Source organism: Pristiophorus japonicus, chromosome 27 (genome assembly GCF_044704955.1).
Source record: "Pristiophorus japonicus isolate sPriJap1 chromosome 27, sPriJap1.hap1, whole genome shotgun sequence".
Taxonomy (NCBI): Eukaryota; Metazoa; Chordata; class Chondrichthyes; family Pristiophoridae; genus Pristiophorus; species Pristiophorus japonicus.
In genome coordinates, this window is record NC_092003.1 from 11,245,553 (window position 1) to 11,261,490 (window position 15,938).

The 15,938-nt window shown below is 52.0% G+C and overlaps 1 protein-coding gene across 1 annotated transcript in view; it reads left to right on the top strand.

Moving 5' to 3' along the window:
* LOC139239484 (neurexin-2-like) overlaps positions 1 to 15,938 on the top strand; it is a 1,141,616-nt gene that overhangs the window by 14,545 nt on the left and 1,111,133 nt on the right. Inside the window, exon 3 of the mRNA XM_070868266.1 lies at positions 8,801 to 9,239. Within this exon, the coding sequence (XP_070724367.1) occupies positions 8,801 to 9,239 (439 nt within the window). The remainder of the gene's footprint in view (positions 1 to 8,800; positions 9,240 to 15,938) is intronic.

The following is a 15,938-nucleotide window of genomic DNA, read 5'->3' on the forward strand; positions in this document are numbered from 1 at the left end:
TGATTTGGCTGTCGGTGAGTTGGGTGAGTTGGTTGTCGGTGAGTTGGGTGATTTGGTTGTCGGTGAGTTGGGTGATTTGGTTGTCGGTGATTTGGGTGATTTGGTTGTCGGTGAGTTGGGTGATTTGGTTGTCGGTGAGTTGGGTGATTTGGTTGTCGGTGAGTTGGGTGATTTGGTTGTCGGTGAGTTGGGTGATTTGGTTGTCGGAGAGTTGGGTGATTTGGTTGTTGGTGAGTTGGGTGATTTGACTGTCGGAGAGTTGGGTGATTTGGTTGTCGGTGAGTTGGGTGATTTGGTTGTCGGTGAGTTGGGTGATTTGGTTGTCGGTGAGTTGGGTGATTTGGTTGTCGGTGAGTTGGGTGATTTGGTTGTCGGTGAGTTGGGTGATTTGACTGTCGGTGAGTTGGGTGATTTGGTTGTCGGTGAGTTGGGTGATTTGGTTGTCGGAGAGTTGGGTGATTTGGTTGTCGGTGAGTTGGGTGATTTGGTTGTTGGTGAGTTGGGTGATTTGACTGTCGGAGAGTTGGGTGATTTGGTTGTCGGTGAGTTGGGTGATTTGGTTGTCGGTGAGTTGGGTGATTTGGTTGTCGGTGAGTTGGGTGATTTGGTTGTCGGTGAGTTGGGTGATTTGGTTGTCGGTGAGTTGGGTGATTTGGTTGTTGGAGAGTTGGGTGATTTGGTTGTCGGTGAGTTGGGTGATTTGGTTGTCGGTGAGTTGGGTGATTTGGTTGTCGGTGAGTTGGGTGATTTGGCTGTCGGTGAGTTGGGGGATTTGGTTGTCGGACAGTTGGGTGATTTGACTGTCGGAGAGTTGGGTGATTTGGTTGTCGTTGAGTTGGGTGATTTGGTTGTCGGTGTGTTGGGTGATTTGACTGTCGGAGAGTTGGGTGATTTGGTTGTCGGAGAGTTGGGTGATTTGGTTGTTGGTGAGTTGGGTGATTTGGTTGTCGGTGAGTTGGGTGATTTGGTTGTCGGAGAGTTGGGTGATTTGGTTGTTGGTGAGTTGGATGATTTGGTTGTCGGAGAGTTGGGTGATTTGGTTGTCGGTGAGTTGGGTGATTTGGTTGTCGGTGAGTTGGGTGATTTGGTTGTTGGTGAGTTGGGTGATTTGGTTGTTGGTGAGTTGGGTGATTTGGTTGTTGGTGAGTTGGGTGATTTGGTTGTCGGAGAGCTGGGTGATTTGGTTGTCGGTGAGTTGGGAGATTTGGTTGTCGGAGAGCTGGGAGATTTGGTTGTCGGTGAGTTGGGTGATTTGGTTGTCAGAGAGTTGGGTGATTTGGTTGTCGGAGAGCTGGGAGATTTGGTTGTTGGAGAGTTGGGTGATTTGTTTATTGGAGAGTTGGGAGATTTGGTTGTCGGTGAGTTGGGTGATTTGGTTGTCGGAGAGTTGGGTGATTTGGTTGTCGGTGAGTTGGGTGATTTGGTTGTTGGTGAGTTGGGTGATTTGGTTGTCGGTGAGTTGGGTGATTTGGTTGTCGGTGAGTTGGGTGATTTGGTTGTTGGTGAGTTGGGTGATTTGGTTGTCGGTGAGTTGGGTGATTTGGTTGTCGGTGAGTTGGGTGATTTGGTTGTCGGTGAGTTGGGTGATTTGGTTGTCGGTGAGTTGGGTGATTTGGTTGTCGGAGAGTTGGGTGATTTGGTTGTCGGTGAGTTGGGTGATTTGGTTGTTGGTGAGTTGGGTGATTTGGTTGTCGGAGAGTTGGGTGATTTGTTTGTCGGTGAGTTGGGTGATTTGGTTGTCGGTGAGTTGGGTGATTTGGTTGTCGGTGAGTTGGGTGATTTGGTTGTCGGTGAGTTGGGTGATTTGGTTGTCGGTGAGTTGGGTGATTTGGTTGTCGGTGAGTTGGGTGATTTGGTTGTCGGTGAGTTGGGTGATTTGGTTGTCGGAGAGTTGGGTGATTTGGTTGTCGGTGAGTTGGGTGATTTGGTTGTTGGTGAGTTGGGTGATTTGGTTGTCGGAGAGTTGGGTGATTTGTTTGTCGATTAGTTGGGTGAGTTGGTTGTCGGTGAGTTGGGTGATTTGACTGTCGGAGAGTTGGGTGATTTGGTTGTCACAGAGTTGGGTGATTTGGTTGTCGGTGAGTTGGGTGATTTGGTTGTCGGTTAGTTGGGTGAGTTGGTTGTCGGTGAGTTGGGTGATTTGGTTGTCGGTGAGTTGGGTGATTTGGTTGTCGGTGAGTTGGGTGATTTGGTTGTCGGAGAGTTGGGTGATTTGTTTGTCGGTTAGTTGGGTGAGTTGGTTGTCGGTGAGTTGGGTGATTTGACTGTCGCAGAGTTGGGTGATTTGGTTGTCGGTGAGTTGGGTGATTTGGTTGTCGGTGAGTTGGGTGATTTGGTTGTTGGTGAGTTGGGTGATTTGTTTGTCGGTTAGTTGGGTGAGTTGGTTGTCGGTGAGTTGGGTGATTTGACTGTCGCAGAGTTGGGTGATTTGGTTGTCGGAGAGCTGGGTGATTTGGTTGTTGGTGAGTTAGGTGATTTGGTTGTTGGTGAGTTGGGTGATTTGGTTGTTGGTGAGTTGGGTGATTTGACTGTCGCAGAGTTGGGTGATTTGGTTGTCGGTGAGTTGGGTGATTTGTTTGTCGGTTAGTTGGGTGAGTTGGTTGTCGGTGAGTTGGGTGATTTGGTTGTCGGTGAGTTGGGTGATTTGGTTGTCAGAGAGTTGGGTGATTTGGTTGTTGGTGAGTTGGGTGATTTGGTTGTCGGTGAGTTGGGTGATTTGATTGTCGATGAGTTGGGTGATTTGACTGTCGGAGAGTTGGGTGATTTGGTTGTCAGTGAGTTGGGTGATTTGGTTGTCGGTGAGTTGGGTGATTTGGTTGTCGGAGAGTTGGGTGATTTGACTGTCGGAGAGTTGGGTGATTTGACTGTCGGAGAGTTGGGTGATTTGGTTGTCAGTGAGTTGGGTGATTTGGTTGTCGGAGAATTGGGTGATTTGACTGTCGGAGAGTTGGGTGATTTGGTTGTCAGAGAGTTGGGTGATTTGGTTGTCGGAGAGTTGGGTGATTTGGTTGTCGGAGAGTTGGGTGATTTGGTTGTCGGTGAGTTGGGTGATTTGTATGTCGGTGAGTTGGGTGATTTGACTGTCGGTGAGTTGGGTGATTTGACTGTCGGAGAGTTGGTTGATTTGGTTGTCGGTGAGTTGGGTGATTTGGTTGTTGGAGAGTTGGGTGATTTGGTTGTCGGTGAGTTGGGTGATTTGGTTGTCGGTGAGTTGGGTGATTTGGTTGTTGGTGAGTTGGGTGATTTGGTTGTCGGAGAGTTGGGTGATTTGGTTGTCGGTGAGTTGGGTGATTTGGTTGTCGGTGAGTTGAGTGATTTGGTTGTTGGTGAGTTGGCTGATTTGGTTGTTGGAGAGTTGGGTGATTTGGTTGTCGGTGAGTTGGGTGATTTGGTTGTCGGTGAGTTGGGTGATTTGGTTGTAGGTGAGTTGGGTGATTTGGTTGTCGGTGAGTTGGGTGATTTGGTTGTCGGTGAGTTGGGTGATTTGGTTGTCGGTGAGTTGGGTGATTTGGTTGTCGGTGAGTTGGGTGATTTGGTTGTTGGTGAGTTGGGTGATTTGGTTGTCGGTGAGTTGGGTGATTTTGTTGTCGGTGAGTTGGGTGATTTGGTTGTCGGTGAGTTGGGTGATTTGGTTGTCGGTGAGTTGGGTGATTTGGTTGTCGGAGAGTTGGGTGATTTGGTTGTCGGTGAGTTGGGTGATTTGGTTGTTGGTGAGTTGGGTGATTTGGTTGTCGGAGAGTTGGGTGATTTGTTTGTCGATTAGTTGGGTGAGTTGGTTGTCGGTGAGTTGGGTGATTTGACTGTCGGAGAGTTGCGTGATTTGGTTGTCGCAGAGTTGGGTGATTTGGTTGTCGGTGAGTTGGGTGATTTGGTTGTCGGTTAGTTGGGTGAGTTGGTTGTCGGTGAGTTGGGTGATTTGGTTGTCGGTGAGTTGGGTGATTTGGTTGTCGGTGAGTTGGGTGATTTGGTTGTCGGAGAGTTGGGTGATTTGTTTGTCGGTTAGTTGGGTGAGTTGGTTGTCGGTGAGTTGGGTGATTTGACTGTCGCAGAGTTGGGTGATTTGGTTGTCGGTGAGTTGGGTGATTTGGTTGTCGGAGAGTTGGGTGATTTGGTTGTCGGAGAGTTGGGTGATTTGGTTGTCGGTGAGTTGGGTGATTTGTATGTCGGTGAGTTGGGTGATTTGACTGTCGGTGAGTTGGGTGATTTGACTGTCGGAGAGTTGGTTGATTTGGTTGTCGGTGAGTTGGGTGATTTGGTTGTTGGAGAGTTGGGTGATTTGGATGTTGGAGAGTTGGGTGATTTGGTTGTCGGAGAGCTGGGTGATTTGGTTGTCGGTGAGTTGGGAGATTTGGTTGTCAGAGAGTTGGGTGATTTGGTTGTCGGAGAGCTGGGAGATTTGGTTGTTGGAGAGTTGGGTGATTTTGTTATTGGAGAGTTGGTAGATTTGGTTGTCGGTGAGTTGGGTGATTTGGTTGTCGGTGAGTTGGGTGATTTGGTTGTCGGTGAGTTGGGTGATTTGGCTGTCGGTGAGTTGGGGGATTTGGTTGTCGGACAGTTGGGTGATTTGGTTGTCGGTGAGTTGGGTGATTTGGTTGTCGGTGAGTTCGGTGATTTGACTGTCGGTGAGTTGGGTGATTTGGTTGTCGGTGAGTTGGGTGATTTGGTTGTCGGAGAGTTGGGTGATTTGGTTGTCGGTGAGTTGGGTGATTTGGTTGTCGGTGAGTTGGGTGATTTGACAGTCGGTGAGTTGGGTGATTTGGTTGTCGGTGAGTTGGGTGATTTGGTTGTCGGTGAGTTGGGTGATTTGGTTGTCGGTGAGTTGGGTGATTTGGTTGTCGGAGAGTTGGGTGATTTGGTTGTCGGTGAGTTGGGTGATTTGGTTGTCGGTGAGTTGGGTGATTTGGTTGTCGGTGAGTTGGGTGATTTGGCTGTCGGTGAGTTGGGGGATTTGGTTGTCGGACAGTTGGGTGATTTGACTGTCGGAGAGTTGGGTGATTTGGTTGTCGTTGAGTTGGGTGATTTGGTTGTCGGTGTGTTGGGTGATTTGACTGTCGGAGAGTTGGGTGATTTGGTTGTCGGAGAGTTGGGTGATTTGGTTGTTGGTGAGTTGGGTGATTTGGTTGTTGGTGAGTTGGGTGATTTGGTTGTCGGAGAGTTGGGTGATTTGGTTGTTGGTGAGTTGGATGATTTGGTTGTCGGAGAGTTGGGTGATTTGGTTGTCGGTGAGTTGGGTGATTTGGTTGTCGGTGAGTTGGGTGATTTGGTTGTTGGTGAGTTGGGTGATTTGGTTGTTGGTGAGTTGGGTGATTTGGTTGTTGGTGAGTTGGGTGATTTGGTTGTCGGAGAGCTGGGTGATTTGGTTGTCGGTGAGTTGGGAGATTTGGTTGTCGGAGAGCTGGTAGATTTGGTTGTCGGTGAGTTGGGTGATTTGGTTGTCAGAGAGTTGGGTGATTTGGTTGTCGGAGAGCTGGGAGATTTCGTTGTTGGAGAGTTGGGTGATTTGGTTATTGGAGAGTTGGGAGATTTGGTTGTCGGTGAGTTGGGTGATTTGGTTGTCGGAGAGTTGGGTGATTTGGTTGTCGGTGAGTTGGGTGATTTGGTTGTTGGTGAGTTGGGTGATTTGGTTGTCGGTGAGTTGGGTGATTTGGTTGTCGGTGAGTTGGGTGATTTGGTTGTTGGTGAGTTGGGTGATTTGGTTGTCGGTGAGTTGGGTGATTTGGTTGTCGGTGAGTTGGGTGATTTGGTTGTCGGTGAGTTGGGTGATTTGGTTGTCGGAGAGTTGGGTGATTTGGTTGTCGGTGAGTTGGGTGATTTGGTTGTTGGTGAGTTGGGTGATTTGGTTGTCGGAGAGTTGGGTGATTTGTTTGTCGATTAGTTGGGTGAGTTGGTTGTCGGTGAGTTGGGTGATTTGACTGTCGGAGAGTTGGGTGATTTGGTTGTCGCAGAGTTGGGTGATTTGGTTGTCGGTGAGTTGGGTGATTTGGTTGTCGGTTAGTTGGGTGAGTTGGTTGTCGGTGAGTTGGGTGATTTGGTTGTCGGTGAGTTGGGTGATTTGGTTGTCGGTGAGTTGGGTGATTTGGTTGTCGGAGAGTTGGGTGATTTGTTTGTCGGTTAGTTGGGTGAGTTGGTTGTCGGTGAGTTGAGTGATTTGACTGTCGCAGAGTTGGGTGATTTGGTTGTCGGTGAGTTGGGTGATTTGGTTGTCGGTGACTTGGGTGATTTGGTTGTTGGTGAGTTGGGTGATTTGTTTGTCGGTTAGTTGGGTGAGTTGGTTGTCGGTGAGTTGGGTGATTTGACTGTCGCAGAGTTGGGTGATTTGGTTGTCGGAGAGCTGGGTGATTTGGTTGTTGGTGAGTTAGGTGATTTGGTTGTTGGTGAGTTGGGTGATTTGGTTGTTGGTGAGTTGGGTGATTTGACTGTCGCAGAGTTGGGTGATTTGGTTGTCGGTGAGTTGGGTGATTTGTTTGTCGGTTAGTTGGGTGAGTTGGTTGTCGGTGAGTTGGGAGATTTGGTTGTCGGAGAGCTGGTAGATTTGGTTGTCGGTGAGTTGGGTGATTTGGTTGTCAGAGAGTTGGGTGATTTGGTTGTCGGAGAGCTGGGAGATTTGGTTGTTGGAGAGTTGGGTGATTTGGTTATTGGAGAGTTGGGAGATTTGGTTGTCGGTGAATTGGGTGATTTGGTTGTCGGAGAGTTGGGTGATTTGGTTGTCGGTGAGTTGGGTGATTTGGTTGTTGGTGAGTTGGGTGATTTGGTTGTCGGTGAGTTGGGTGATTTGGTTGTCGGTGAGTTGGGTGATTTGGTTGTTGGTGAGTTGGGTGATTTGGTTGTCGGTGAGTTGGGTGATTTGGTTGTCGGTGAGTTGGGTGATTTGGTTGTCGGTGAGTTGGGTGATTTGGTTGTCGGTGAGTTGGGTGATTTGGTTGTTGGTGAGTTGGGTGATTTGGTTGTCGGAGAGTTGGGTGATTTGTTTGTCGATTAGTTGGGTGAGTTGGTTGTCGGTGAGTTGGGTGATTTGACTGTCGGAGAGTTGGGTGATTTGGTTGTCGCAGAGTTGGGTGATTTGGTTGTCGGTGAGTTGGGTGATTTGGTTGTCGGTTAGTTGGGTGAGTTGGTTGTCGGTGAGTTGGGTGATTTGGTTGTCGGTGAGTTGGGTGATTTGGTTGTCGGTGAGTTGGGTGATTTGGTTGTCGGAGAGTTGGGTGATTTGTTTGTCGGTTAGTTGGGTGAGTTGGTTGTCGGTGAGTTGGGTGATTTGACTGTCGCAGAGTTGGGTGATTTGGTTGTCGGTGAGTTGGGTGATTTGGTTGTCGGTGAGTTGGGTGATTTGGTTGTTGGTGAGTTGGGTGATTTGTTTGTCGGTTAGTTGGGTGAGTTGGTTGTCGGTGAGTTGGGTGATTTGACTGTCGCAGAGTTGGGTGATTTGGTTGTCGGAGAGCTGGGTGATTTGGTTGTTGGTGAGTTAGGTGATTTGGTTGTTGGTGAGTTGGGTGATTTGGTTGTTGGTGAGTTGGGTGATTTGACTGTCGCAGAGTTGGGTGATTTGGTTGTCGGTGAGTTGGGTGATTTGTTTGTCGGTTAGTTGGGTGAGTTGGTTGTCGGTGAGTTGGGTGATTTGGTTGTCGGTGAGTTGGGTGATTTGGTTGTCAGAGAGTTGGGTGATTTGGTTGTTGGTGAGTTGGGTGATTTGGTTGTCGGTGAGTTGGGTGATTTGATTGTCGATGAGTTGGGTGATTTGACTGTCGGAGAGTTGGGTGATTTGGTTGTCAGTGAGTTGGGTGATTTGGTTGTCGGTGAGTTGGGTGATTTGGTTGTCGGAGAGTTGGGTGATTTGACTGTCGGAGAGTTGGGTGATTTGGTTGTCAGTGAGTTGGGTGATTTGGTTGTCGGAGAATTGGGTGATTTGACTGTCGGAGAGTTGGGTTATTTGGTTGTCAGAGAGTTGGTTGATTTGGTTGTCGGAGAGTTGGGTGATTTGGTTGTCGGAGAGTTGGGTGATTTGGTTGTCGGTGAGTTGGGTGATTTGTATGTCGGTGAGTTGGGTGATTTGACTGTCGGTGAGTTGGGTGATTTGACTGTCGGAGAGTTGGTTGATTTGGTTGTCGGTGAGTTGGGTGATTTGGTTGTTGGAGAGTTGGGTGATTTGGTTGTCGGTGAGTTGGGTGATTTGGTTGTCGGTGAGTTGGGTGATTTGGTTGTTGGTGAGTTGGGTGATTTGGTTGTCGGAGAGTTGGGTGATTTGGTTGTCGGTGAGTTGGGTGATTTGGTTGTCGGTGAGTTGAGTGATTTGGTTGTTGGTGAGTTGGGTGATTTGGTTGTTGGTGAGTTGGGTGATTTGGTTGTCGGTGAGTTGGGTGATTTGGATGTTGGAGAGTTGGGTGATTTGGTTGTCGGAGAGCTGGGTGATTTGGTTGTCGGTGAGTTGGGAGATTTGGTTGTCAGAGAGTTGGGTGATTTGGTTGTCGGAGAGCTGGGAGATTTGGTTGTTGGAGAGTTGGGTGATTTTGTTATTGGAGAGTTGGTAGATTTGGTTGTCGGTGAGTTGGGTGATTTGGTTGTCGGAGAGTTGGGTGATTTGGCTGTTGGAGAGTTGGGTGATTTGGTTGTCGGTGAGTTGGGTGATTTGGTTGTTGGAGAGTTGGGTGATTTGACTGTCGGAGAGTTGGCGGGAGATTTGGCTTTCGGTGAGTTGGGTGATTTGGTTGTCGGAGAGACCACGGGCGAATTGACTGTCGGAGAGTTAGCGGGAGCTTTGTCTGTCGGTGAGGCCGCGGGGCGAATTGACCCTCTCCATTTCCCACAGGTGGTCTACAAGAACAATGACTTCAAGCTGGAGCTCTCGCGCCTGGCCAAGGAAGGCGACTCCAAGATGAAGGTGCACGGGGACCTGGTGTTCCGGTGCGAGAACGTGGCCGCTCTGGACCCGGTGACCTTTGAGGAGCCAGAGGCCTACATCGCGCTGCCCAGGTGGAACACCAAGAAGACGGGTTCTATCTCCTTCGACTTCTGCACCACCGAGCCCAACGGCCTGCTGCTATTCAGCCATGGCCGGCCCCAGCCCCCCAAGGAGGCGCGTGCAGAGCGGGCGCGCAAGGTGGACTACTTCGCCATGGAGCTGCTCGATGGCTTCCTCTTCCTGCTGCTGGACATGGGCTCGGGGGCTATCAAGATCCGGGCCACCAACAAGAAGGTCAATGACGGGGAGTGGTGCCACGTCGACTTTCAACGGGATGGACGCTCAGGTAGGAAGGCGGGGGGGCGGGGGCGGTGGGGGAGGGGCGCGCGAATGTGGGATATAGGCCGTTCGCGAGAATTGGGAGCCAGTGTCGGCCCCTTGTGCGTCCCCTATCCCTTGAAAGAAAGAAAGAGAGAGAGATAGAGATGGAAAGAAAGAGATTGATAGATAGATAGAAAGAAAGCGAGACAGAAAGAAAGAGAGAGGAAGCGAGAGAGAGACAGAGAGAGGGAAAGAGAGAGAGAGCCAGAGAGAAAGAAAGAGAGAGAGAAAGAAATAGAAAGAGAGAGAGAGGAAGCGAGAGAGAGACAGACAGAGAGAAAAAGAAAGAAAGAGACAGAGAGAGAGAAAGAGAGAGAGTGCCAGACAGAGAAAGAAAGAGAGAGAAAGAAAGAGAGAGAGAAAGAAGTAGAAAGAAAGAGAGAGAGAGCGAGAGAGAGCGAGATAGAGAGAGATAGAAAGAAAGAAAGTGAGAGGAAGCGAGAGAGAGAGAGACAGAGAGAGAAAAAGAAAGAAAGAGATAGAGCGAGAGACAGGGAGAAAGAAAGAGAGAGAGAAAGAAAGAAAGAGAAAGGGAGAGAGAGGTGAAGAGCGAGAGAAATGTGCAATGCCGATAAAACAGTATCAAATCAACCAAAAATTAGCAACTTACTGCACAATTATGTACCGTATAGTCGGCAGACAAAGGCTGCATCTGTACTCCCACAGCATATTGAGGGCTTAAAGAAAGACTTGCATTTATATAGTGCCTTTCACGACCAACGGGCGTCCCAAAGCACTTTACAGCCAATGAAGCACTCAGTGTAGTCACTGCTGTAATGCGGGAAAAGCTACAATTTGTGCAGAGCACAGCAAGCTCCCACACTCAGCAATGTGATAAACGACCAGATCGACTGTTTTTGTTATGTTCAGCGCCAATCCAGTTTCCACCATCTGCTTTTAAAAAAAAAATAGCATGCTGGAAGTCGGCCCCGCTCCCGCCCCACCCCCCCAGGTCGAATTAATCGCCGCGGTCGGTGATTTCACGCTAATTGCGCCTGTTTGCGGCCTTTCGAGGAGGCTCTTAAAATCAAAACCGGTTCTCCTGGGCCCAGTCGGCTCCCTTTAAAAGCTCTCGGTGGAGAAATTCGGTTCGATAGCGCCCACTCGCGAGGGGTGCTACAGGGGGGCGCTGAAGGGTCTGCGGCCGCGAGCGTCGGAATTCGCGCCGCCCGGCAAATTCGGCGTACCAGTATCGGCGGTGCTGAGCAGTATCGCCCGGAAGTGCTGCGCGAGGTGTGCAACGCCCCCCCCTCCCCCCGCAGTATCCACACGGGGGCGACATTCGGTTAGCGAGGCACCCATAGCGCCCCCTAGTGACCCCGCTGGAGAACGCTGGCGAGTAGAGCTGTTCCGGCGCGCGACAGGGAAGCAATGACTGCACCAGGTGAGTGCGGGTGATAAATATATATTTCTGCGATTTAACTTTATTTGGGGGGAGTAATGTACCGGGGATGTTTTGTGTTCCGATTTGTTTTTTTTTGCAGGAGGCCTCTCTCAGGGCGGTCCGAAGCCGACTCTTTAACAAACGGGACATTCAGTTGCTCCCCCGGCCTCGCGCCCTGAGAGAGGTGTGGGACGCTTCTCCTCGAGACCCCCCGCCCCACTCTCGGGGCACAACCACTGAATGTTGCTAGTTCCCGTCGCTAAAAATGTTCCGCCGCTAAATATAGGGGACTAACTATTTGTACTGCACTTTTTTGACCGACAGGCGACAAGCCCCGCCCCCTCTCTCAAGCTCCGCCCCCACCTCCCAGCCAAACCATTCCATCCGTATGGTGCCAGAAGCAGGATTTGAGGCTCTGACTCAATCCCTGCCCAGCAGGGGGGGGGGGGCGGCGATGGTGAGAGAGAGAGGCTGGGGGGGGGGAGAGAGGCTGGGAGGGGGAGAGAGGCTGGAGGGGGACAGAGGTTGGCAGGGGGAGAGAGACTGGGGGGTGAGAGACTGAGGGAGTGAAAGAGAGGCTGTGGGGGGAGAGCGAGGCTGGAGGGGAAGAGAGGCTGGGGGGGCAGAGAGAGACTGGGGGGGAGAGACTGAGGAGGTGAGAGAGAGGCTGGTGGGGGAGAGAGGCTGGAGGAGGGGAGAGAGGCTGGGGAGGAGAGACTGAGGGGGTGAGAGAGAGGCTGGGGGGGAGTGACTGAGGGGGTGAGAGAGAGGCTGGGGGGGAGAAGCTGGAGGGGGGAGAGACTGAGGGGGTGTGAGAGAGGCTGGGGGGGGAGAGACTGAGGGGGTGAGAGAGAGGCTGGGGGGAGAGAGGCTGGAGGGGGAGAGAGGCTGGAGGGGGTGAGAGAGAGGCTGGGGGAGAGAGGCTGGGGGGGAGAGAGGCTGGAGGGGGTGAGAGAGAGGCTGGGGGAGAGAGGCTGGGGGGGAGAGGCAGGGTGGGGGGGAGAGACTGAGGTGGTGAGAGAGAGGCTGGGGGGAGAGAGGCTGGAGGGGGGAGAGACTGAGGGGGTGGGTGAGAGAGGCTGGGGGGGAGAATCTGGAGGGGGGAGATACTGAGGGGGTGCGAGAGAGGCTGGGGGGGGAGAGACTGAGGGGGTGAGAGAGAGGCTGGGGGGAGAGAGGCTGGAGGGGGAGAGAGGCTGGAGGGGGTGAGAGAGAGGCTGGGGGGAGAGAGGCTGGGGGGGAGAGGCAGGGTAGGGGGGAGAGACTGAGGTGGTGAGAGAGAGGCTGGGGGGAGAGAGGCTGGAGGGGGGAGAGACTGAGGGGGTGAGAGAGAGGCTGGGGGGAGAGAGGCTGGAGGGGGATAGAGGCTAGGGGGGGAGAGAGAGAGGTTGGGAGGTGTAGAGAGGCTGGGGGGGGAGAGAGGCTGGGGGGGAGAAACTGAGGGGGTGCGAGAGAGGCTGGGGGGGAGAGACTGAGGGGGTGAGAGAGAGGCTGGGGGGGAGAGAGGCTGGAGGGGAGAGACTGAGGGGGTGAGAGAGGCTGGAGGGGAGAGAGGCTGGAGGGGAGAGAGGCTGGGTGGCAGGAAGAGACTGAGGGGGTGAGAGAGGCTGGAGGGGAGAGAGGCTGGGTGGGGGGAGAGACTGAGGGGGTGAGAGAGGCTGGGGGGAGAGAGGCTGGAGGGGAGAGACTGAGGGGGTGAGAGAGGCTGGAGGGGAGAGAGGCTGGAGGGGAGAGAGGCTGGGGGGGAGAGAGAGACTGGGGGGGAGAGAGACTGGAGGGGAGAGAGTGGACAGGGGAGAGGCTGGGGGGGAGAGAGAGTGGGGGGAGAGAGGCTGGGGGGGAGAGAGCCTGAAGGGGGGGAGAAGCTGGGGGGGGAGAGAGACTGGGGGGAGAGAGGCTGGGGGGAAGAGAGGCTGGGGGGGGAGACAGGCTGCGGGGGGGGAGAGAGGCTGGGGGGGGAGAGAGGCTGTGGGGGGAGAGAGAGACTGGGGGGGAAGAGAGAGACTGGGGGGGAGAGAGAGGCTGTGGGGGGAGAGAGAGACTGGGGGGGAAGAGAGAGACTGGGGGGGAGAGAGAGAGACTGGGGGGGAGAGAGAGAGACTGGGGGGGGTAGAGAGGCTGGGGGGGAGAGAGAGAGATGGGGGGGGGAGAGAGACTGGTGGGGAGAGAGGCTGGGGAGGAGAGAGAGACTGGGGGGGGTAGAAAGAGAGGCTGGGGGAGGTGGGGGAGAGGCTGGGGGCTGGGGGAGAGAGAGACCCGGCGTAGCGGGGAGTGGGATCGGAGGGGAGAGAGGGAACTTGGGGAAGATGGATCACGTTCTTCCAACCCCCTACAAGGGACATTGTTGGAGTGGATGATATCCAGAAGTCTCGACACTGTCACTATTCACTTCATACCCAATAAACCTGTTAACAATCTGCACACAATGTGCCCCTTTTATGAGGAGTTGTGGGGGGAAAGGATGTACTTGGACTGGGGTAAGGCACTTTGGCTGGCCCTCGCTGTCTTCTGGGGAGCTCTGTCCTCTGTCGCTTCAGGAAGTCAAAGTGGACCGAGTTACAATTTGCAAAGTCAGTGAGCCCTTGGGATGGGCGGTTCCAGTTATACATTCCTGTGAAACTTCAGGGTGTGGTTTATCCTCCAAGGGGACCAATCAGAGACAAAGGGTGGGGCATGGCGGCCATTTTGGCAGTACAAATAAGCGCGTCCTAACTTTACCGGCCGCCCGACATTGTCGCCTTTGGAGTCCTCCGACTGAATTTTTATCCCCCTGTGAATATTAAAAAAAAATTCAGAAACTGGCGACTGTACCAATATAACCAGCAAGTAGTTCCGTGCGGTTTATTAAAGTCATTTTCAGTCGTTTTAAAAGCGGGTTACTCACAGCTTTGCCGATGATACAACATGAGGTGGGAACGTGAGTTGTGAGGAGGACGCAAAGAGGTTGCACAGAGATAGAGACAGGTCGACTGAGTGGGCAAGAATACGGCAAACGGAATACAATGTGGAGAAGGGTGATGTTTGGTAGGAAAAACAGGAAAGCTAGGACCTTTTTTGAATGGCAAGAGATCGAGAAATGTTGGTGTTCAGAGGGACCTGGGTGGTCTTGTACACCAATCACTGAAAGTTAACCTGCAGGTACAGCAAGGGATTCAGAAAGCAAATGGAATGTTGGCCTTTATTACAGGAGGCTTTGAGTATAAGAGTAAAGACGTCTGACTGCGATTATACAGGGCCCTGGTGAGACCACACCTGGAGTATTGTGTACAGTTTGGGGTCTCCTTACCTAAGGAAGGATATACTTGCCATTGAGGGAGTGCAACAAAGGTTCACCAGACTGATTCCTGGGATGGGGGGGATTGTCCTATGAGGAGAGATTGAACAGATTGAGCCGATATTCTCTGGAGTTTAGAAGAATGAGAGGTGATCTCATTTGAAACAGACACAATTCTTACAGGGGGCTTGACAGGGTAGATGCAGGGAGGGTGTTTCCCCCCCTGGGCTGGGGAGTCTAGAACCAGGGGTCACACAGTCTCAGGATAAGGGGGTCGTCCATTTAGGACTGAGATGAGGAGGAATTTCTTCACTCAGAGGGGGGTGAATCTTTGGCATTCTCTGCCCCAGAGGGCTGTGGAGGCTCAGTCAATGAGTAAATTCAAGGCTGAGATCGGTAGATTTTGGGGAACTAAGGGAATCGAGGGATATGGGGATTGGGCGGGAAAGTGGAGTTGAGGTCGAAGATCAGCCGTGATCTCATTGAATGGCGGAGCAGGCTCGAGGGGCCGAATGGCCGACTCCTGCTCCTATTATAAACTTGTGGCCCAGACATGCTCTTTTAAAAATGCATATTTCTCGTGATAAGTTCATTTTCAGCTGCAGTAATCAAACGACACCAAGTTACCACTCTTAAATATAATCACGGAATATTTTCCAGCGTACAATTTAAAAAGTAAGGGGCTTTCTAAAGCATCATCCGATTGGATGGTTCAGGGCGGATTATGCGTTGGTTGACACGCAAATGAGTTTGAGCAGAAATGAGAGACAGAGAGAGAATAATCATCACAGGCAATCCCTCGGAATCGAGGAAGACTTGCTTCCACTCCAAAAATGAGTCCTTATGTGGCTGAACAGTCCAATACGGGAACCACAGTCCCTGTCACAGGTGGGACAGACAGTGGTTGAGGGAAGGGGAGGGTGGGACTGGTTTGCCGCACGCTCCTTCCGCTGCCTGCGCTTGGTTTCTGCGCGCTCTCGGCGACGAGACTCGAGGTGCTCAGCGCCCTCCCGGATGCACTTCCTCCACTTAGGGCGGACTGGTCTTTGGGCCAGGGACTCCCAGGTGTCGGTGGGGGATGTTGCACTTTATCAGGGAGGCTTTGAGGGTGGTCCCTGTAACGTTTCCTCTGCCCACCTTTGGCCCGTTTGCCGTGAAAGAGTTCCGAGTAGAGCGCTTGCTTTGGGAGTCTCGTGTCGGGGGGCATGCGGACAATGTGGCCCGCCCAGCGGAGCTGGTCGAGTGTGGTCAGTGCTTCGATGCTGGGGATGTTGGCCTGGTCGAGGACATTAACGTTGGTGCGTCTGTCCTCCCAGGGGATTTCTCCCAGAGAGAGAGAATAAGCACTTCTCAAAATGGATGCAATTTGGGTGGAGGTGTTAGGCCGGAACCAGAATGGGGTCACCTCCAAGGAACCCCTCCCCTCATCTGCCTCTTTCTCTCCCTCTCCGCTGGCCATTTATTTGGGTGGGCCAGTGGATACTGCTGCCTCAATCATTTTCACCCATTCAATTTTCCAATCACAGGGGAGAGGGTACCCATGAGGTCATTTTGTTCCTTATCTCTTTCTGAATCTCTTGTTGTCCTTTCATAGACAATGTTTGTTCCACAGTTCACTGTGACCTTCCTTATCAGTTTAGTTACGCCTGCTTGAAGGCCTGTTTTTCGTGTACTGATCTCGCAACGACCTTAATCTTTCTGTGTCTCCTGAGCTGACACACTCACATCGCTTACTAAATCATTGTTTCTTTTATAAATCGCAATTTCTCTCGATTCTCGATTTATTACAGCGCCATCTTTCGGATGAGACGTTAAACCGAGGCCCCGTCTGCCCTCTCAGGTGGACGTAAAAGGTCCCACTAGTTCAAAGAAGAGCAGGGGGAGTTCTCCCCGGTGTCCTCGGGCCAATATTTATCCCTCAACCAACATCACTAAAACAGATGATCTGGGTCATTATCACATCACTGTTAGTGGGAGCTTGCTGTGCGCAAATTGGCTGCTGCGTC